Source organism: Aythya ferina, assembly GCF_964211825.1.
Source record: "Aythya ferina genome assembly, chromosome: 14".
Taxonomy (NCBI): domain Eukaryota; kingdom Metazoa; phylum Chordata; class Aves; order Anseriformes; family Anatidae; genus Aythya; species Aythya ferina.
In genome coordinates this window covers 7746292-7769690 of record NC_140312.1, presented here as the reverse complement: position 1 = coordinate 7769690, position 23399 = coordinate 7746292, and the positions used below count along the sequence as shown (strand labels likewise).

At 40.7% G+C, this 23399-nt stretch overlaps 1 protein-coding gene across 1 annotated transcript; it reads left to right on the top strand.

The window, feature by feature from the left end:
• Window positions 1-22690, top strand: LOC311444386 (uncharacterized protein). The gene is made up of 17 exons (XM_084535504.1): window positions 1-286; window positions 2235-2579; window positions 3168-3218; window positions 5168-5244; window positions 5482-5538; window positions 6313-6427; window positions 7022-7061; window positions 8028-8139; window positions 11068-11161; window positions 15181-15525; window positions 15854-16213; window positions 16311-16400; window positions 17912-17971; window positions 19639-19691; window positions 20318-20402; window positions 20865-20895; window positions 22010-22690. Exons 1-17 carry the CDS (start codon window positions 166-168, stop codon window positions 22080-22082), a joined length of 2109 nt encoding a protein of 702 aa, XP_084391630.1. The 5' UTR covers window positions 1-165; the 3' UTR covers window positions 22083-22690.
• The last annotated feature ends 709 nt before the right edge of the window (window positions 22691-23399 follow it).

The window sequence follows — 23399 nt, the reverse complement described above, 5'->3', positions numbered from 1 at the left end:
AGCCTATTAGTCAAACCACAGTCAGCAAGCATTCAGCTGCGTGTATCACCAACAGCAACATTAGAGACTAACACTAACCACAGGAAAGGCAATCCTGATCAGACTAAAGGGCATCATCCTGTTTGAAGCTGACGTGCTAATACTGAGAAGTAAAACCAGAAGTTTATGAAAAAGACAGGCTTTCTTGAATGTAGGTGCACAAAGAGTGAGCACGAGTGTCCCTCATCTTCAGCCACAATGTCTCCTCACTTCTTCCTGAACTGGATTCTTCTGACCTTGCTTACAGGTAACTAAGCGGGCCTAAAAAATAGCCGGGAGCGGATGGAGGTAACATGCAGCAATGCTTCTGAGGCTTGCTTGGCACAGAAACTGCAGTTTTGCAATAAAATATAACTTCATCGCAGTGGCTCAATACTCTTCTGAAGTTCTTTTTAAAACAATCGTGTTGGAGCTATGGTGACTTTAAAGACACTGCCTCTTGTGCTGTCTGCTAGTCTTACTGTGAATGATCTTTTGTTTTTCTTTTTTTTAGATAACAATGTTCTAAGACTAGCAGAGATCTTAAAATCATTTTAGAAAAGATGTAAAATGGATGTTTCACTTCAACAGGCTTTGTGAATGTGCACGCTTAGGTAGACAAGGAAGAGGTCAGCTGCAGCTTCTAGTGGTTTTCAGACAATATGAAATCGTATTGAGACAAATCTGTGATTTCTCCTTTTTTTCTTCTTCTGAGAAACAACCACCCCTCTAGGAAAATATTGTTAAAGTCACTAGCAGTGAAAACAGGTTGCAGAAAGGTCCTAATATAGGCAGATGGACATTAAAAATTTGGTAGTAGGATATGCTCAACAGATAAAAAAGGGATATTATGGACATTGTTTCATCTAGTTCTTTCTAAAGCCTTTTATGATTAGATTAATTTAGAGATTACTTTTTATATTAAATGAACTACATTATTTCCAGATATTAGTTTCTAATATGTTATTGTGGCAAAGTTTTTGCATGAGACTTATTTATAATAGATTAGTGTAGAGAAAAATGACTGAGACGAGCTGGGTAAGACAGCTTGTTCACAAGGAACAATTGTAGTCAAGCCATAGGGTGCTCGGGATCCACCAGCATACATTGGCTGACCTGCCTAGGGGAGAGCCCTTCCTTCCCAGTGATATAGGGTTAGACTTTTAATAGAGATAGTTAGTTGTTAAAAAATTAACTACTTCTATATTTGCTGAAGTGAATTATATCCCTGAAATACTATTGTGGGTAGATCAATGTATCTAAACAGCTGATGCAATGCTAATGGACTTGATAAGGAAAACGTAGTAGTAAGTTTTCCTTATACTTCAAGGCTGAATGTACATCTCAGGAGCCCTCCTGTGTGACCTGTTAAAAGAAAGCAGTTACAGGATGGCTATGACAGTCTGGATCACCAGAGCACATGTGATTTTGGCTGGCACTTAACAGAACTTTTATTAAAACTCTCTGAAATGGAATACTGACCAAAGTGGTTTAAATACAGCAAAAGAAATAATCTCGCTGTGATGAATGGGCTATGGCTTGCTGTATCTCTGTCTTTTGACTTGAATAGTGTGAAATAGCTTTCTGGAAACCCCAAAATGGCCTCTAATGGGAACTGAACAAGCTAGAAACTTGTTAAGAATGAGGGGGAAAAAATAAACTAGTGTAAAAAGAGCAAAGCTCTGAAAAATCTGATAGGAACTGGCCAAATCTGTTATCAGGGAAAGAAAGGAAACAGCTGTAATTCTGATAAAACCTGCCAATCAGTGACCTTTCATTGAAAGGGAGAAAGTGTTTCCTACAGTGGTTTTAATGAAAGTCAATGTCTTTCTGTTCCCCTATGTCTGGCTTGGATTAAATCTGAACTAAGGGAAAAATAAAGAACTGTCGAACTGGACACAGCTAAAGAGAAGCCACAGAGCTGTGCAGATCCAAACTCTGTACTGGCTTCACCTTTCTGCCTGCCAACAGAGACTGCAGAAAACACTTTTCTTGTTCCTCTGGCTACAGACACGTTCTGAACAAAAGCACTGGCCAGAACGTTATTCCTCACCATGCAGCAGTCCCTTTGGGTTTCACATCTTTTTGTTAAAAACCTAATCCAGCAATGCCTGGTGGTGTTGTCAGGATGGATTCATTTATCACACAAGATGTATTAGAAAATTCCTCTTGCACACACTCTGCTCAATGACTACGTTTTGTGCTTTTGCCTGTAGGCCCCGTGGTGTCAGAACTACTCGTGACAGGAGAGGTTGGACACAACATCATTGTGCCCTGCTTTTACACAGTTAATGAGAAAAGCGGCACCACATCGATGTGCTGGGGTCGTGGCCCCTGCCCTGCTTCCAAATGCTCCCAGCCTCTTGTCTGGACAGACGGCTGGAAGGTGACATATCAGTACCACAGCAAGTACGTGCTGATGGGGAAGCTCCATGAGGGCGACGTGTCTCTCACTATCATAAACGCCAAGGAAGAAGACAGCGGGACCTACTGCTGCCGCGTGGAGATCCCGGGATTGTTCAATGATCAGCTAACAAATCTTCAGGTTGTGATCAAGAAAGGTGAGTGTGGATGAGCTTTCCTGCGTGAGTACTATTTTGGTAAAGTCTGGATTTTGAGGCTTGTGGTGGAAATGATTTTTGTGGTCATCCATTGGATGACTGGCAGAACTGCCACGAGTGCTGTTTAAATTAAGCTGTCTTTCATAATGTTGTAATCCCAGTGCAGTCACAAAAAAAAAAAAAAAAAAAGTAAAACAAACATGGTGCTTTGTCTCATGGTGTGCAGTGCTACTGAGTTTTCTTAGAAGCACTATTTGTAGAATTCCAGAGAAAGGGTGGTGTTCATAGAAGACAGTGCTCCATCCTTTTTTGCTAGATTCTGGAGTAAAGCCCAGGGACACAAATGTATATAAACAAGGTTTTCTAAAGTCGATTCCTCCTTTGAATCTAGTTTTTCTCTACTTATAAAAAGCATGCTAATATATGGAGTAAGTGGCTCACAGGTGTACATGTGTAGCTGGTGCTAGCACACTTTTTACAGAAACGTTTTCTCTTTTTCACTGCATGAATGCACACTAAATTAATTATAATGTGTATTGGCTTTTTGCTATTTTATTTTATTTATTTTATCTTATTTTACCACATCAGCTATGATCTCTACTGCAAGCCCTCACACTTACACCTCTACACAGACCTCAGGTAACATTTTTCCAAATATTAATCTCAATAGCGTATATAAGCTCTATTGCAATTGGAGATCTTAAGAAAGAAACAAGTTGATAGAAATGTCTTGGCTAAAATTTACTAAACTTTACCACAGAATTTGAGATCAGAACTTGGCTTGTAAATTCTACCCGGCATTTTATAGAAGGCCCAGCAGAAGGAACCTGTACATGTGAGAGGAACTTTGTTTCCAGTTTTGAGGCTGAAGTAGATGATACATTGCTGCTGCAAGTGTTGTTCTCATTGTGGCTGTTTTTTCAGCATGTAGTATAAGAAAATAATAATAAAAATAAAATATATAATATTATATTATAAAACATCACATATAATCATATATTAATGTATGTTATATACATAAAAAAGTAAAAAATACTGTTTTCACCTTGTCATCTGAAAACACATCCCATCAACAATGAAATCCAAGGTTTTAGGAGTTGCATGTGTGCTCACTATTTAAACAAATTATTTGTTGCTCAATGTAATATAACATAGAGCTGTGTTATTCGGCTAATTCAGGATCCCATCTCCATTACCTGTAAATTATCAAGGCGAATTGTAGAAACAGGGCAGGAATTTTATGATACAGCACCAAAGTATTGTTTAACCCAGCTCTAACGTGTCTCAGAGGCTGGATGTATCCTCTGTAGTACATGTATATTTAATAGTCTCAGGTGAGACCCTTCATTGTGTTGGAACGACTATTCCTTACCCTGATTCTTTGTTCCACTTGTAAGTTTGTATACTTCTGTCATATACCCACTAAGCTGTATCCTTTTCAGTCTGTAAAAGCCAACTTTAATTTTCAGTATATGTGGGAGAGTTCATAGTCTAATAATAGCTTATTCTTAGGATTTTGGAAAAAAAAAAAAAATCAGGGATCCTCTTTGTATTTATCCCTTAATCTCAATATTTTTATTTTTAGTTAAGCAACACTAAAATGTGACAACAGCTGCATTTCCTTTTTGGAAGAAGAAGTGAAAACTTTCTCAGACCTTTTTTATTCTAGTTGCAAATAATCTGTCTTCCAGTCTTACTGCTCACGGGTTTTCTTAACCATGTGACATCTTAGCTGTTGGAAAACAAGGAACAATTTTTGTGTGCTTTAAGAATACAAGTTAATATGTGCACATTTGTGCAGAGGGAGATTTGAAAAGGCAGATGGCCTTGTTCCTCTGATGTAGGAATATTCCAGCATCTCCCTCAAAAAAGAGGACAGTGAAGCAGACAATACTGCACTCTTCAGAATAAAGCTTCTAGGATAAGGTTAACCATTTGAAACATCAGGAACCACCTGGGGTTGTCATAAATTGAACAGGAGCTCTTGTTTTCAGGAGGGTCTATATCATCAGACAGCACGGAGAAACTGAGATATGTGGAAGACAGCCATTCATAGCTCTGTTTTAAATATTGAAAACTACTCTGGGAAATTACCTCAAAATCTGCTGCATGTCATTATGGAAACATATCACACTTCAGTCAGGCTGTTTCTCGCATAGCTGTGATCTGGGATTTCGAAAGTGTCACTTGCTTTCTGCAGCCCCACACCACTTATTCCTTCAAGGCCCTGAGCTGGTGTTAATCGATTTTGATCAGATAATCTAATTTTGCATTAGGCATCCACTGCCTCTTCTGGGCTATGAAAACCAAAGCCCACCTTGGTAACTCCAACTTTCTAGGCTCTTTGTTGAGATAGCAGCATTTCCTGGAAGGAACTCAAAGCTCTGAAATAGGCAGTAGAGGCTTCAGTATCAGGAGGTTTGTGCTACCTTCTGAAGGCACAAACTTCTTTATGATATGCAGATCCAAGACTCCTGAAAGATGTACTTAGGTTTGATGGTCCCAGGTCAGCAGTATGAATTCCTCTCTGTCTAGGCAGAACAGCTTTCTGTGACAGTGATGTGTTGGTTTGTCTTGCTTTTGCTCAGCTCCTGGGAGTGCCAGTGAAGCATCCTTTACTGCTGAAACGTGGCCATCAGTTTCTGCTTCAGAAACTCCTCAGACTGTAAGAATTTCTGTTGTGCTATAGCATATTGAGATTAAGCGGTTAGCCATGCAGTTCACTTGTAGTGCTTTATTTTGATTGCAAAATAATATATTTTTTTGTAGTCTGCACATTTACTGCTTACTAAAGAATACTTATGTGGTCATTATTAAAGGGGGAAAAACGCTTTGCTTGCATAAAGTATTTCCTTCCTACTACGGTGGGAAGATATTTAGCAACATCTACATTGCCTTTCAGGCCTTTGGTCCTTACTTGAGCACCTCAGACTACTTAGAAGTAACCTCAAGCCTGCAGGTATGGAGGACATAGGGGAGAGTCAAAATTGGGCTACCTGACAGCACAGGGATACACCTGCATTGCCCACGGGGTGGGTTTCAAATAGGCAGCCCTGTCTGCCTGCTGAGTCTTCCAGCCCATGCTGCATGTTAACAGGCAATAGCATCACCCAAATTTTGTCAGGAAAAGACAGCCTTTGGGAAGGCCTGATATTATGTACTATAGTATGTACTGTGGGCATTCATATTGCTGCATGTGCAGAAAGTCAGGGACCACACTGCCTTTCAACATCTCCCCAGCTTTTAAGGGGAAACCTTTTTTAGAGGCTAGATACCTAATGGCTGGTGTCAGAGAGAAGTTTTGCCTAAGTGAAGTCCAGCACAAGGTGAAGGCATGTTTACTTACAAGGATAAAGCTTTGAATAGCTGCTGAATAAGCTGACAAAAAAAAAAAAAAAAAAAGGGAGGTGTATGTGTGTGTGTGGGGGGAACGTACCAGGAGATATTTTAATCAGAAGTTTAAATAAAAATATTCACCAAATAGTACTGAACCTGAAGAAATGGGTTTGGCCATAACTTCAGATACTTTGGCAATCTTAAGAAACATATTTAACAGGATGGTTCACACAACTGTTGCATTGTGGCTGCTTGAAACTAGTCCTCTATTTCAAATTAGGCTCTTGCTCTCAAGTGTGTTTTTACTGCAGGGCTGCAAAATACACAAATTGCCTCTGGGTCGTGTATGGGCTTTTTGCTCTTAGTCCCACTGATCCTAATCTGTTTTGTTTGACAGAACGAGTCCATACCAGTTCATAGTCAGCAGCGTTCAGAAGGGGCAGTTTATATCATTGCTGGAGTATGCGTGATATTTCTAGTCGTCCTTGTATTGGGTCTGTTGCTCAGTAGACGTAAGTACTTCTTGGAGGTGGTTATTCACCAATGGGCTGGGTATGTCAAATCACAGCCATGAGAAATGCCATATATCCCTTCTGTGTCATGGGGACAAGCTGATGTCTCTGCATGGCTGTGCTGCAGCTGCCTGCCTGGGTCTCCTGCCCAGTGCCTGGGGCAGCTACCAGCATGGTCTCACCATCTCAGACACCACAGCTACCAGCTGACCTGGGGTCTGATGAGGAGATGTGCAATACAATCCCACATCCCCTTCCCTGCTCGTTTCCTCATGGGTACTACCCATCCCTCAGCTGCTACCTTGTCCCAGTCCTTCCCAATGACGAAGGAAGATGCACTGGTTTCATGGAACTATACCCAATTTTCTTCCATGTGCCAGATGTTCTCCTTGGAGACTCTTGGTTAGGCCAATCCATATGAATTTGACCTCATGGAAATTGTGGGGATTTCCTCCACTGAAAGCCTCTGCTTAAAGTTCCCTAATTTAGTTTCTTGCATTTTGTTTTCCTCACTGAACCTGCTACTTTACTTGTTCCTGATGGTTTAAAGAACTTTATTTGCTTTTCTTTCTCTTCATTCTGCATGATCTTTAGGATATTTACATAATATGAAGAAGATGAATAACTTTGCAAGGTAAGTATTCTGTTTCTGCTTTAGCTAATAGGACAAACTAGGTCCCAGAAGGAAGTAATTGTGACTCCTCCTAGATGCATGCTCACTGTACATGCATTAAATTTGTTTTCTTTTTTAATCTCAAGTTAATGCAAAACATTGCAAAACAAATTAATAAATCCTGCTATTCATCATTAGTTAATAAACAAAAATGAATGTAACTGCCAATTCATTGCATTAGGGAGTAGGCAAACTTCAAGTATGGGTTCTCATAAATGGAAAAATGATTCATCATTAGTCACATTTAAGTAAGTGTTTTTGCATATTTCACATTTTTTCCAGTGAGGTGGTTGATTTAACTATCTGGTCTTTTGTCTCTTTATTGTCTGTTGTTTAACAGCATTGTTTTCACTTTTGTGCAGCTCTGTTGCATTTTGGAAACCAAAACGTGCAGGGAACCAAAGTGCCCTGGAAGTTGAGATCCATGCAGAGGAAAACATTTATACAATACACTAAGGACTGGATGCATGTGCGCCTTTGTCATCACTGGGACATTAAAAATTTTGCAAAATGTTAGCTGCTCCCTCTGCTCTGCAGCTAAATGGGACTGGGCTTCTGAAGCATCATTCACACCATACTAATAAAGTAAATAAAAGCTACAATTCTAATTAAAACCTTTATCATCCTGTTCCAGAGACAGGAATCCTAGTTGCTTGAATGGAAATTTCCAGAAACAATAAATAAATTTACCAGATACTATCTGCTTCAAATTCTCTCTTCCTTTCTGGAAAAAGAGGAGGTGCTGGGATGGCTACTCATTCACAAAAGGAAAACAACCCACATATTTTTGAAATTTGTCTTTTTTTATTGTATATGCCAGCTACAAAATGATCTGTGACATCTGAGGGGAGGAGTAATCTTGTAGTTGCCATGACTATGGCATTATATATGCCATACAAAATACATTTCATTGAATTTTTGTTAAAGCTGGGTATGCTCACTCCTGGTAACAGCTCAGTTGTGCAATGTACTAATTCCTGCCTACCCCCAGTATAAGCTGGAGAAGTTCATCCCCTCATGGCTCCTTGGAGCCTATGGAGTATTCACTGCTTTTTTTCAGGGAACCATCACTAAGTGCATTTTCCTCTGCAAAATATGTCACTTGCTGTGGCTTTCTCCTCAGGCTTGTATATGCCCTGAGAATTCTCAGGGTGGAAAGTCTCACCTCCAGGCCTCTAAAGCAACTAGACAAAATGTAACTACTCTGCAAAATCAATTTAAAAATTCTTTTTTTCTCTTAATTTATGGAGAAGTTAGGGACATTACACAAAATCTTAGCTGAAATTTAGTTCTGCTTTTACACTTCCGTAGGTTCCAAACAACTCTAATTTGTGCTGAATTTATTTGATGGCTTTTAGCTGATAAATGGTAACTGTGGCCTACTACCTTTCCTGTATTGCTCCCCATTTAGACTTTTATTCTCTGTAACACTAAGCTTTGGCTTATTTGAGAGATGGAGGGAGCCCTGTGGGGATGAATCAACTCTTCATGCAGCGTTTATGCAGAAGCAACCCACTCAGATCAGCATTCACTGGAAGGACAATTTTCTATGACTGTTCTTAAGAACACATTTTGAAACAGATGCTGAGGACTTCCTGAAAGCACAGAAAAGTGGTACAGACAGGAGAGAGACCAGCTCTCAACCAAATACTGACCAGTGCAAATTTCACCCTGAAGCTCAGCCCAGGCAGCAGTGTGGAATACCTAAAGCAGATGTTGCTGCCACAGGGAAGGATAGCTGACTCACAGCCAACTCCTATCGTTAAGACCATTTTCAAGGGAGCCATGCAAAGAACAAAGCTGTGTTAGCCATTGGGGTGTAAAGGAACAATAATAAAATCAGGAGGTATTTATGTTAACAGCTGAGACACTTTTGGCCACGGTCTGGTTGTGCTTTTGTGGGGAGCTGAGGTCAGTGGAGCAGTTACCCCTCCCTCCATCCCCCAGCTGGTAGAGCTGGGAGGACTTTCCCCTGCAGTCCTGGAGAGCCTGGCTAAGGTGGGATATTGCAGGTGAGCGTGCTTGCAGAGGCTCACAGAGTGGGGAAAATCTCCTCATCCTGCTCAGGAAGGAAGAGATGGAAATTGGCAAGCTGGGATGTATTTTGAACCGAAAAGGTTCGAAGTGCAGAGGTGAATTCATGGTTAACTAAAGAACTCAGTGTGGGAGCACAAGTATTAGGTGATTACCAACCCCACTGGGCAGGAAAGACAACTCTGCCATTATCTGTCTTCATGTCATGTGCTGCCTTGTGTAAGAAAGTACTGAAACTTGAATGGATCTATTAGTTTTAGAGTTTTGTTGTTGGACTATTAGAAAAAACTACCAAACAAGAATTACTGTCCCCACTGCAGATGTTGTTCTCCTTCTGTCTAGCTGAGCACATGTCGCGTCTGTGGGCTCTAGCCCATGACCAGAGCTGGAGGAAGTCTCACCTGATCTCTGAAATAGATCTCAGAAAACTTTCTTAACAATTTCTGCTTCCTGCAACTTTGACTTTATAAGTCATCTCTACTGGGATTCAGTTAGACAAGAAGTGTGGAGTTTCCAAAATCATTGAATTTCAACCACTCATGCTTTTAAGGAGCCTGAGGACTGCTAATCATGAAAGCTGCTTGCTCATGAGGAATTTTTTTCCTTAGTATTACAGACAAATTCAAGCTAATTCTTATATAAGAAATTTTTTATGCAAAATAAAGTTATAGACTGTTTGATAACCATAACTTTAAATAAAGTTTCCTTTCTGCTGCTGACTGGTTACTCTGTAAACAGACTGCAAAGATTGTGCAAAGCAAAAACTTCACTGTAGATAACCAATATAATACATACAGGCAGAAGCTCTCTCTGCTTTTTCATTATTTCCACTCATGTCAGTGGATCTTGGAATAGGTATTTCAAAACAGCCCCAGAGAAGTACAGGTGGCACTTGGAACCTGTTCACCCATTAAGAGATTATCCAGCTGCACGCAAACTGGCAGCCTATTAGCCCTTACAAGGCTAACGAGCTGAAGGGATAGCACTCTACCTCTCCTTCTCTGCCTGCAGGAAGCCACTAGATAGCAGTACAAGTGCAGAAAGTGAGGCAGATTTTACTAGTTCTTCCCAGCATACTTGGATCAGCTGGATTTTGGTGGCCTTTTTCAAGCCCAGTTTCACTAAACAAACAAAGCTGACATAATGCCACATACACCCTCTTCCTTCCCTAGTCACCTGCAACACGCTGGCTAATTCTGTTTTGAAAAACGTCATGGCAATTGGTAGCTGGATAAATATCCAAATTAGTGCCTCAGATGGGTTTCAGCTGCTCCCTGCAGTGACATCAGCTGAGCATTGGCTCAAAGTAGCTTTGTAGGTCCCTTCTAACAGCACTATTCCATTCCATTCCCTTCCTTCATGCTTTGTCCAGTCCTGAATGCCTTGAGTTGTTCCCACTCTATTACTCATCTTTTCCAGAGTAGAACTTCCAGAGAATATCTTCATCAGTTGGTCAGAGAGAGTTTAAAAAAAAAAAAAAGTCAGAGTAAAAAAAGAGCATTGGAGATGGTGTGGCAGATCTTTAGAGTCCTTTCAAGTCTGTCTTTGGAAATAAAAAATCCAAAGCTGGGGAAAGAAATAGAGGGGTCTTCAAGCAGAGGGCAGAATCACAGGCAGTGAAGGGGTTAGGAAAATTTAGTAGAAGACAGAAGTGGAGATTAAGCCACATGTTTAGGACTGTAAAAACACAGAACTTGTGCTTGCTGCTCAGCACCACAGAGCAGTAATTGACCTTAAGAGATTAATGCAAAGACAAAAAAAAATAAAATAGAAATTTCTGGTGGTAGTACCGTGCTGAGTGTCTTGGAAGGGCAGAGAAGAAGGTTATTATCCAGAAGACAGGAAGAAGCAATTGCAATACATAAAATCTGGAAATGGAGAAATGATACTTCAGTGGGGCTCACTCAGCATCTCTGGAAGCTATAAGATCTAGTTTTCTTTCCTTCCGCTCATTGACCCAGAGTCTCCATCAGCCAAAATGTTCCATTTCATGTTGTTTCAATGGATTATGATACAGATCTTTATAGGTGAGTCTTTACCCACTTGTTTGTGTGCTTGCTCAGAAAACAAAAAAATTGTAATATTAAAAACAGCAGAACTTGTTTTTCCTGTATATGTATGCATTACAGTCAAAAAGGTTGTAATTGTATACAGAATTTCAAAAGTTTAACTTAATGCGTTTTTGCTTTTAAAAAAATGTATGTGGTTTCTTCTGTCTGTAAATTTGGTAAGTTTCTTCTATTCCCCTGAATTATCAATTTACTATTGCCAAGTACTGCTGGTTTTGCTCATCCATCTGTCCCTCCGCTATGTACAAGCCTGACGCAGCCTGAGCCAGGGAATTGAAATATTGACAGAATAATGAATGCATATACATGATAAAGAAAGGATTTTCTGAAACTCTGAGGGCTGTCTGCTGCTTGAACTGTGTACTGTCATGGAAAAGCATGGCTGGAGATTCCTCTCCTTCTAAACCCAAACTTTCAGTGCTCATCCATCTAGGATCTGAATCCTAAAAGAAGTATCTGTCAAAGAAGAGTAACTTGGGAGACCAAGTCCTGCAAGTGCAGTTGGTATCAGCTGCACTTCTGCATGCATATTTAGGCTTTGGAAATGCAGCATCCAAATTGCTGAATGTGGCTCATGAAATGTCAGGTCACCAACTTTCAGTGGGACATGAGCTCCTAGTGAGAGATGTGCTTGTAAATCACTGAGGCATTTCAGGAAATATTTTAGACAACTAAATACTAATGGCCAACCTCTGCCAGGATGAAATATCTGATATACAAATATAGCATTTACAGCAGCTGCAGTGCTCTTAAGTCACTCTGAAAAGTAGTGGACAGGTTTGGTTAATGGTGGAAGACACTGAAGGGCAAGCAGCGATTAATTCCCCATGGAGGCATGGTAACAACTTCCATGTTGTCTGCTGTGCAAGTGGAGCTTTGCCACCACTGCTGTAGCTCAGGGAATTCCATATATTTTCAGTCTTTTACCAGACTCAGCAGAAGAAACAGGAGGCCTCTTTCTTTGTCATATCTTCATTCTTAACATAAATGGGAGGTACTGGCCGCCATTTGCTCTTCAAAAACTTTCTTGTATGGGGAGCTACTGAAGAGTGAGTGTGGCTTTTTGTTACTCTCCTCTCTTTAACCCAGCTCCATGCTAAGAATGGGTAATCTTAAGACTCTGGAAAACAGCAGATTGGCAGTTTTAGCCTTTAGGCTTCTTTCTTGTTTATCAGACATTTTCTTTGCAACTTCATCAGTACAAATGCTTTAAGGAGAAATAAAATAAAAAATAAAAAATAATAATAATAAAAAAAGGACTGATAGGGAAAAGATGTGAAGTATCTTCTAGATAAAAATGGAAAAAGCTATTCCTGAAATAGATCAAGAAAAAAAAATTATTTTCTAACCAGCTGCCTTGACTGGGGGATGTATGTTTTTGTTCATCCATTGACCAGTCTACAGGATAAAAAAACATTACAGCAACAACTATTGGAGTTATTGCTTAATGCTGTCAATCACTGAGGGTTGTTTCAAGAGAAACTGTATACAAATATGTGTGTGTATATATATATGATCTGAGCAGTTATGAACACATTATGGTTTTAGAAGATATATTAAACATCAGAAGTCTATTTCTCTCTCAGTTGCATTAAGGATTTAGAGTGGCAAACCTTGCTGACTACAGTGGGACTGTCTGGGTACAGCTGATGCTCAGAGTGACTTGGGTCAGATCTGGATGCCTAGGCAGGTCGTTGCTGTGCACAAGAGCAGGATTCCTCTTACTGTAAGACTAGTGTGTCACAATTTAACAGTCTCAGGAACCTCTTTCTTAATTTCAAAGTCATTTGAATTCAATCCTGCTTACTATTTCTTCTGGAAAATGTGTCTGTGCAAGAGGCTGCAGCTGAGAAGGAAATTACATAGTCTTTGCAGATGTTCGTACTGTTGAAATGAGGCTGGTGCAGTACTGAAGCTTTTCCTTCTAATCTGCAGTGAAGACAGATGCTGGGAACATTAGCTTCTTGAAAGAGGACTTGAAACTGCAGAAACAATAACTTCCTACCAGTGGTACTGGTGAGAAGCTACCCTGGAGACACTCTGGTGCCTTGTGTCTTCCTTTTTTTTTTTTTTTTCTTTTTTTTTTCTTATTTTTTTTTTTTTTTTAAGTTCAGGCCTTTTCTTCTTTTACAAAGGGCAGGCAGAGTTACTTAATGAAGCTGCTTTGGCACTGTGCAGAACTGAGATGAAATGAGATCAGAAGATAAGCCCTTTCTCCTCAAACAATGGTGACGTTAACTCCAAGAATAGTTCAAACTGGTCTTGGTTTTATGCACATCATTGTTGATTGGTGACTTGAAAATATGTGTTAACCTGCTCCAGAAACTAACTCTTTGCTCCTTTATGGATACTTTCAAGGTCAACTGGATGAATTATTTTGTTCTGTTGTCATATAAAGAGAGTATTTCTCTGTTTGTTTTCTCTGTTTGTAACTAGGCAAATGAACCTACTCTTTCCACAAGAAAAACAAGCAGCCATCTTGCAAAACCTTAAGCCTTACTTGGAAATTCATTTTCTGGCACATCCTACATTCATTTCTCTGCAAAAGCTCCTGCCCTTCAGACCATATTGCACATTGTTTTGTCTGCTTCTACTCTTTTAGCATTTGGAGCAGTGGAAACCTGAACCAGTCAGCTTATCTTGCCAATGGGATAAGCAATAATGAAGCTGAAATGTCATCCCGATAACAAGTCGTGAGGCAGCCTGCCACAGACTAAAACCTCACCTGGGGAATAGTCCATTAAAGACAAAACAAGAGAGACATGGACACAATTGGAAGCATCTCTGTTTGCTATCTGGGAGTCATGCCAAACAAAAAGACATTTAAACAGCTGGCAAAATAGAAATGTTTGGTAAACCAGTGCCAAAGCTGTTGATAACAGCAGCAACTGCTGTAAGTTTCTCTTTGGGGTGAGCAAACTGACCAGGAGATATCAGATCTGTGGGATGATCCTATTGCTGCAGCAGAGGACCAGATCTGGATGTTTCCCAAGTCCCTTAGTTCCTGCTCCACTGTATGTAAATAATAACACGGGAGAAAAGGGCAGCAAGATAGGAGGACCAACACATACAAGATGAATATAAACCAGAAGAGATTTATCCCTGTATGTAAATGTTTTTTGTACAGTACCTTTCATGAAGAAAAAATCCCTTTTAGGGAAATCTGTGAATTGCACGGGCAGTTAAGGAGGAACAATAGTTAGCAAAGATTCAAACCAGATGCTAAAGTGGGTATTGGCTCTAAACACAAAGTAAAGCTGGTCATGATGAGTAAAAGCATAATTAAAATGTGTGTCTATTCTTTTAACAGTGGTTTAACACTTGCTGTTAAAGTTCCTGTGTACATAGTAACTGAAACAGTTGGCAGGGCTTTCTCAGGGCCAGAAAGCAGTGCACTTTATGAGAATAGGTTCTCTTAGACAGATCCCTCTGCTCTGCCAACTTAATTAGGCACTAATTTCACACAAGAATTTTGGATCCTGCTATTGAGTCTGTCAGGAAAAGGCAACCATGACAACATTTTCTGTCTGTTTGAAGAAGCTGATGGTGGACTGAGAAAACCAGATGCGTTTCATACCAGGTTTCTGAACAGCTTTCAAACAGTCTCATAGAACAGGAGGTGGGATGGGAGCAGAATTCCCAAATTCCATTTGCACAGGTCTACTCTGCACTTGGGACGTCACCACATGTTTGATGTGGGAGATGTGTTTTGTGAGCAGCTCTACAGCAGCTGGCTGGGGCTAGAGCACTCAGCCCTGCAGCAGCAACAAAAAGCCAATGCTTGCAAGCTCCTGGTTGATGCCCATGTTGCTTGAGGCCATCAGCTGCTACAGGCTCCCAGGGAAAGACTGTAGGATCACAAGAAGTGGGCAACCTGCAGGCAGTGGTGTTTCTTTTCCTGTCAAGTTGTGCTGCATAGGCAGTCTCACATCTGAGACCACCAAAATCCCTCACTTGTCTTTCTTCTTCCTTGACAGTGCACACCACATCTGAAACTGTTGTTAGAGGAGTAATAGGACAACCTGTCAGATTGCCTTGCTTCTACCAGGTGGCACGAATGAAGGACATCTCTGATATGTGCTGGGGAAGAGGCCCATGCCCAAATTCAAAGTGCAATAACAAAATTCTGCATACCACTGGGAATCGGGTGACATTCAGAAAATCTCCGCGGTACAATCTTCAGGGCTATATTTCCTATGGAGATGTGTCTCTCACGATATGGGAAGCGAAGGTAGAAGATGCAGGTACATACTGCTGCCGCATAGAAATCCCGGGTTGGTTCAACGACATCAAACAGAACATAAAGCTGGTGGTGGCTAGAGGTGAGTTTTGGGGCCTTCTGCAGGTTTTTGGTCTCTGCCACACAAGGTTCTGGTCCTTCTCTTTCTGTGAGAGGGTCAGGGAGTGGGTACTTGAAACCTGCAGGAAAAAAAAAAATAAAGCAAACACAAATCTGGGAATTGGGAATTGTTCTGGCTGAGGCTTGTTTTCTCCTCATTAGACAACCATTTTAAATAGCAATTCTCCCACTTTCATTCACAATACTTTACTAGATAGATACTTTCCATTCACTTCTCTTTTGGCTTTTCCCACAGTCAGCTGCGAATGCTCTGATCTAACTTTTCTCTTGCTTACGATTTTTCCATGCAGCACCTTCAGTGAGGACAACAACAATGAGAAAGACTCCTACTTCTCCCAAACGTTTCAGAAAAACAACTCTTGCTCCTCAAGCAACCTCTGCTTTTCAAGTAACAACAGAGGCTGCTGTCCTCCTGACAACCAATGTCCCCCTGGCAGCAACTGCAACCACTGAGTCTCCGACAGTAGAAATGCTGGAGACAGTTGCTTCCACAGTGTTTGATGTGACACCAAGTGAGACTTTTCCAGAAACAATGGTTACAAACAGACTGGTTACTCTCCCAGACTTTTCAACTGGTTTCCAAGCAGCTGATGCGAGTACTGAAGATGATGATGTGTTCTGCTCAACAGAGCCCATCCCTCTTCCTGAAGGTACAAAGAACACAGGGGCAAGAAGCATTTGAACACGGTATGAAGACCCCCCCCTAGTCAGTGATCTTTACCAGCATTTGTATTTATTTTGTTTCAGTGACTACTGAATTCCCCAGTACAGGTCTGACTGCAGACAAAACTGAAAGGGCCAACACTTCTTTTGTGATAGAAGATGTGCCAACTGTAGGTGAGTACAATAACTTTGGAAAATCAGAAGTTGCATATTCAGAAAAATGAAGATGTCATAAACAAAAATATTGACAATTCTTAAGAGTGTAACAAACATTTACTGAGAGCTATTTATTGCATCTGGCAGAAATAGGTATCTGGGGTCCACTCAGAAATTGTCAGAAATCAGGATGAAGCAACAGATGAGAAACATGTTTTCAAGGCCTCTAAAGGAAGTAGATTTTGAGTCACTCGCTACTGTTGGGTATCTCAGGTCTGAGTGAAGTTAAAAATTGCTCTTTGTCACCATCCAATCTGAATTGTCAGATAACTGATTTGTCATCACTGTGAATCCACTGAGCTTTTCATTGCAAATACTCCCTGACTGGCTGGCTTTGAAACTCACTGACTATATTTGGCCAGATGTTGCCTGTAGGCTCAGCTCTCCAGTGCCCAACACGTGCCCTTGGTACTGACAAAAAGCAGCAAATTGCCACAACTATCAGTCATTTCCTCAAGAGAAAAGGAAATGGGATATGAAATCATACCATACCTGAGAAATGAGCAAACTTGCATGAAATTGCACACCATGTCTCTCAGCCAAATATAAATGCAGAATAGCCCATGTTATTCAGGTGTCACAGCCTGCCCACCTGATACCTGCAAATGAGGATTTAAAAAAATGAAAGCTAAAATTCAAGAATATATTCAAAGATAAATCGTATTCAAGGACATATCAAGGATATGTCATGTTTACCTGTTAAGAGAAGGCCTTTGGTTTCAGCTAGTGCCAAGAGTCTCTGAACTCTTAGAAATATAGTAGTTAGGTTTTTGCAAGTCTTCTTTTGACAGATATAGAGATTTAGAGAAGAAACAGAGTTTAGGAAAACATTCCTGAATGCCTGTGGAGAGGGCTTATGAAAGTGACTTAACTGATCTCTTGAGCATTTGTGAGCATTTCTCAACATTGTTTTACTTCTCGTCTTTCTGATATCATGCTGGATAACGCCTATGTTCTGTTGTTGTAAATAGAGAGTTTTGGAAAAATTCTTACCTCCAGGATTCTGGGGGCAACTTAAATTGTCACTGTGGGCTAGAAAGAGCCACCATAAAACGAGTCACAGCAGACAATATATCACACTTACTGAGTAATGAACATTCCCACACATGCAATAACTTGCGTCATGCTATTTCCGAGTGCCAAACCACCACGATGTGTGAAAACGCTGCAGCACAGTTAAGCACTGTCTACTAATAAAAAATCACATATTCCTGCATGAGGATTGTATTATTGCAGTGTTTCAGAGGTACTGAAAGGCCGCTTGAGAATTAGAAAAGAAGGTGAATGCTGTCCAGTTTGTGTTTGATGAAGGCATGCTTAAGACCAGGCAGAATCCTGCCTTTTTATTGTTAAATATTTTCTTGTAAATATTTGTCAGACAGTTTGGCAAACTGAGCTCTGGGATAGTTGTTTTGTGCTGACCAGGCTCTCATTTAGTTTCTCTTCTGTCTTTTCCTGCCTTTCCTCAGCAATAGCCCTGCTGGTGCCAACCGCACTTCAGACACAGGAGACAACCCTTGGTCCTTCAGGTACGGAGAGGAAGCACCAATAGCTGCTGCCAGCAACCAGGTTGAAGCACGCTGCCAGAAGGCTTAATTTTGAATTGTGGGACATGTGTGTCAGAGTGAGACATGCACATCTTGTGTATTTGGGGGTATTCCTGCTGAACTTCTTAAACTATTCTTTTATTTATTTATTTTTTTCTTTTTAAATTACTTATTGTGTATCAAATGGAGAAAGTGAGGGAAAGCTGGATGTTGTAAGACAGGCATAAGGCAAAGTGCAATGTTGACACCGCCCTGGGATTTTCAGAACTTGCTAGGATTTTATTAGCCGTATTTATTATCAGCCAGAATCTCTTTTCTACTCCAATACAAATTTTTATTGCATGCATATGGGCTACCTGTGCCCTGTCCATGTCTTCGGTAACATTCAAACACATTATTTGGTACATGGAAACAAATTAGCTCAGCTGTCATAAGGAAACTGATCAGAACTGAAAAATCTGGGGGAGATTAGGTTATTCACTGAATCAAAACAAAACAAAACCAGAAACATTTGCTTAAATTTGTAGAGATTTAAAAAAAGAAAACACACCACATTTATAACGGGATTATTTGTGACCGTCAGATCACCCTCTCTGCCACGTGACATTCTGTGAGCCTCATACATACAGCATTTCCTTTTCTGTGGTCTTGGAGGACATAAGCATGCTACATATACATGCCCTGGTGAATGACTCATCTGGTCCCCATTACATTTTGCTAACATGGGGGCTCCATGGTAGTTCTTTTGTCAAACCCTTGAAAGTACTACTCATCACAGTCTTTCTATATGTTAGGGTATGCTCTAATGCACAGAAACTTTCCTGTCATAAGATGTGAGCTGTGGTTTTGATTCACTAAGCTGAGCAACTCCTGTTTTTAAGATGATGTTAAGTATTGGATGAAGAGCTCCAAATACTTAAATACTTCTGTATTTCATAGCATGTCACAATGAGACAAGGCCCAAGCCAAGATTAATCTTTCAGTGACTTTAAATTCACTAGCCAATTTAAGGTGGTAGGACAGCAGCAGCAGCAACGTTTGCTGCAAGATTACTTGATCATTCATTTAGTTCACTGCTATATCCAAAGCTTAGAAAAACAAGAACTGTTTTCTTTTTAATTCCTTAAGATTAAAAAAAAAAAAAAAGGAAAGAAATTAAAAACAACATAATATTCATAGACCTATGTTAAATATATGGTAAGTAATCTGAATATAAATATATTTCCTGTGGTTTCTTGCACTAAGGCAGCTGTCAAAAGCAATTACATATTACTCTGACCACAATTAAACCTTGGCAATTCCTCCAGTTAGGCTCATACCTTGTTTACTACCTATGCTTTCTGCTACATCTTGTGCTTACAGAAGTTAAAACTCCCTCACAGGAGATAAGTTTCTGCTGTCTTACTTCACTGACTATCTCTGGAAGCCTTGTCTTTCCTTGATGAAGACTGATGTTTCCTGATGAAGGCCTGATATGCAGTTTGTGGCTGAAACAGATTGTTCACTTTTGGTTGCAAGGCGCTTTATTTCTCTTACCCAGGACCAAATTTTGCCCTCCTCTTTCCTTGATTAAATCCATGACAACCACAGTGGCCCTCACTCCTTCAGATGACTGTGCCAGTAATGATTTCCATCTCTTTTGTTTTCAGAGACTTCAGCAAGTTCAGACAGCAATGCTCAGAAAGTTGATGTAAAACTTCCAGTAAGTTTCAAGAGTGTTTGACTAATTGGAAGCCAAAAGGACAGCAGGATGTTCTAGTGATTTTCAGTGCATTCATACTAAATGGGCAATATTTGCAAACCAGTAGCTTGAACTGTTGTTTAAAGCTCAAGATTCATCTTCCTCTTGTCCAGTGAATAGAGCCAAAGCCTGTGAACATCCCACCTGTATAGCACACTTCAAAAAAAACTCTCATCCCTGTCACACCTCTGTATGAGAGGCAGAGGTAGCATCCTCAGGCCATGACCAGGCACCTGGGATGGTTTTTATGCTTCCCTGTCTCTAGCTAAGGGAAAGATGAAGGTGACTAATCTGCTAGTTTAGATACCTTAGTAAGAAGTTCATGTTAAGTGGGATGAATCTAGGCTCAAATGCTTCAGAGACAGATTGATTAAATATTTAACAAGCAATTAATGTTGTTTATCATGATCATCGTGATGCATTTTCTCCATAATTTGTACAGGCAAGCTCAGAAAAGTGTTGCAAACTCCAACCCAATGCAGATATTTTAGAGCTCTTAGCCACTACAGCAACTTACTCCTGCATGAATAGGTCTGAAGTAGGCATGCTTTCTCAAACTTTTCAGTTTTTCCTCTTCTTCTTTCCAGTTATCCATCTCTGTCATTCTCAGCGTATCTCTCTTAGCGGTGTCCATTCTTTTGATAACGATGTTGACATCATTGTTTTGGAAACGTAAGTATCCTTCAGCACCTAAATGTTAATGTTTCTAATGCTGGCCTAATGCACATGTCCTTCTGTATCTCTGATTAATCCTCTGGTAGATCTGCCATGGACCCTGTGACAACACTCAGTTAATTTTAGGGGAGTTGTTGTCCATGCTCCAGGACTGTGCCACCACAAGGATGAGGAGATGGTGGGAAGGCAGCTGGAGGAAACCTGTGCAAAGAACCTGTTCACTGGGCATGGTCCTGACCCATCTTGTAGGCCCTTGCTTTTTCGTAATGTGGTCCCATAGTTTAATGGAATAGCTCTTGGTGGACGTTGGTGCAACTGAAAACAGAACGAGGTCCTATCTTTCCTGCTTAACCCACAGAATTTTTGTAACTTGCTATCTTTGCTTATGAAAACATTTGACTGATTCAGTAGAACTATAGGTATCTTTCTGCCATTGTGACAATATTGTTTTGCTTCTAGGTAAACACAGAAGGAAGTTCATATTGAAAAGGTAATCCATTTTGTCATTTCCTATTCAAAGTTCCAATGTAATTTTTGTTAGAGGCAGAAGGTGTTTGCTGCTAATTGTAGTGGGAGCGGTACTGGCTTGTGGTGCTGATTACCAAAGCTGTGGTTCGAGCAAACTTCAGACAGCTTCACTCCAGAAAATTAAACAGTGGTTCCTGGAAACTGCTTCTACGTAGTGAGGAACAGACATCCAGGACACTGGAGAACTTTAGCAACTGACACTTTTTGCAATCTGGTGACCCCAGCTTAAGGAAATACTTAACCTGCATTATTATTTGATCATATACCAGGGCATGAGTCTAGTGAAGTTGATTTGAAGCAATGAAGAGTTAAATGGTTATGGGGATTGTAAAGATGAACTTATCTCATCTGCTTGTGATTGCTCAGAAAGAAAATGGGGGGTTATGGGCAGTCCTTCGCGGAGTGGCAATTCACGCCAATTCACACACACAAAAAAAAGGGCCCAAGAAAGGGAACTTTGCAGCAGTGTGAGAAACCAAAACTTTCACTAGTAGATAAATCTTGCAGCCCTTGTGGGGCCACTGCACCCTGTCACATCCTCCTTGGGTTACATGGAATTATACAGTGATATCAAGGTCACTATTTCAATGGAGATAAGAAATATATAAATATGATGAACCGTCTGGTGCAGGTGTTCCTAATAATCTCATGTCTTCTGGCTCATCTGGAGAGAAGGATTTTCTCTAGACTGACCACAGGTTAGCCCAGTGAAGTATCACCCCCGTTGCCAATAACTGATACTATTTTAATGACAGATGGCCCCCCCACTGCATACTCCATCTAGGAGATAAGGCTTGGGGCCCAAGGAGGGGATCTTTTCTGAATCCCATAGTGGTTATCTAACAGCTGTCATTATAAGATCTGAACATGCCTTTCCTATCTGTTAGACTAATGCAAGCAAGGTAATTACTTCACTGGTGTAAATAAGTAGGCATTGTAACACTGAAGTCAACAGACTCAGTAGCTTATGGTCTCTGTTTCAATGGGAATTTTCCAACATTACAAATAAGAAAGGGTGCTGTGAAGCACCAAAGTGCTTTTGCTCCATCCATAGTGGTCTATGCTTCTCACTGCAGCCTTAGACCAGCTGAAGATCTGGAAAAAGTTTTCAGTGGTGCCGAAGGAGAAAACAACATGTTTGTCCTGTGAAGAGCTCCTGTGTCATCTGTAGACACTGTGGAAAAAAAAATAAAATAAAATAAAAAAGGATGGCTGCACTGAAAATAAAAAGGGCCTGTTTCAAGCGGCACTGAGAGATGCTTATGAGCCCTCAAAATATCAATGGCTGTAAACCAAGGGCCAAAGCTTCAATGTGAAAATTTAAACCCTTTGCCATGTCACCTTTAAAGCTCTCTGTATAAAGAAGTTTCTTTCGGAGGCGTTTTATGCATTATTCAATGGTGTTTCTGGGATCTGTATTCTTACTAACACCACATTACAGAATTAAATTTGTTTCTTTCTGTGTTTTACTAATGCTCTTCCTGGAATACAACCTATACTGTGAGGAACAGAAGAGCAGAGAAATAACAATGAATACTGCTTAATTTTGAACTGCAAATAAATAAATAAATAATTACCAAGTGCAAAGCTTCTTATTGCTTTTATATAATCAAGAGAAAAAATAAGCCACAGGAATGTTTTGAGTATTAAATAAAAAATGCAGATGACCTAAGGGTTACTGATGAAGCCTGTGATTCAGCATGTTTGAATGACCCTTGGAGACTATGTTAATAAACTTTGTAATTTACCACTAGAAATTGCATTCTTTCTGCCATATCCTAAGGCCTTTAAACAGGAGTTAGTTATTCCCCAGGCACTGAAATGACTGATGTGCTATCTCAGCTCTCCAATGAAGGACTGCCACATTTCCAGTGGTGGAAAACGTCCCAGAAGTCCAACCCCAGGGAAATTTTTCTATCCTGTCCCCATAGCCCCTGTGTACCAGTTGTTTGTAAATCCCCATCTCCCCCCAGCGGTGTGCTGGTGGCCTGCCTGGTGGGGTCAGTGCAAAAGGACTGATTCTAGGGGTATGCTTAGGAGGGATCATTTATGGGATACACTACAGAGCTATCACTTATTTCACTGGGGTCTGCACCAGCTCTGTGGCAGTGACTGTGGGAACAGCATGGGAGATGGTTCAAACCCACAGCACCACTCAGTACCTCCATTGCCTGGAGTTCACAGATCCCTGCTACAGCCACGCCAGGTCAAGACAACTTGAAGTAAGAGCATGCTGTGGAAACAGCACTTGAGCAGTGTGGCAGACCTGGACTTCCCCGTCAGTGATGCTCAGGGCTGCGGTGAGACTTTTTGTCTCCATGGTATCTTCTTCTGGTCCGTGCAGTGGCTGGCACAGCAGGAGTTTTGGGGAAGGAGAGGAATTTCCTCTCTGGGGTCCTGCTCCATCTCGCATTGAGTTTGGCACCCTGGTTGGGGGAAAACAAAGAGACTCCCTGAACAAATCCT

Bases quoted from the DNA above. Each gene is read 5' to 3' on its own strand.
- LOC311444386 (XM_084535504.1), top strand. From the start codon at position 166: ATGAAAAAGACAGGCTTTCTTGAATGTAGGTGCACAAAGAGTGAGCAC. The intron at 6,428-7,021 runs GTAAGTACTTCT...CATGATCTTTAG, and splicing joins GGGTCTGTTGCTCAGTAGAC to GATATTTACATAATATGAAG. The intron at 7,062-8,027 runs GTAAGTATTCTG...TTTTTGTTAAAG, and splicing joins AAGATGAATAACTTTGCAAG to CTGGGTATGCTCACTCCTGG.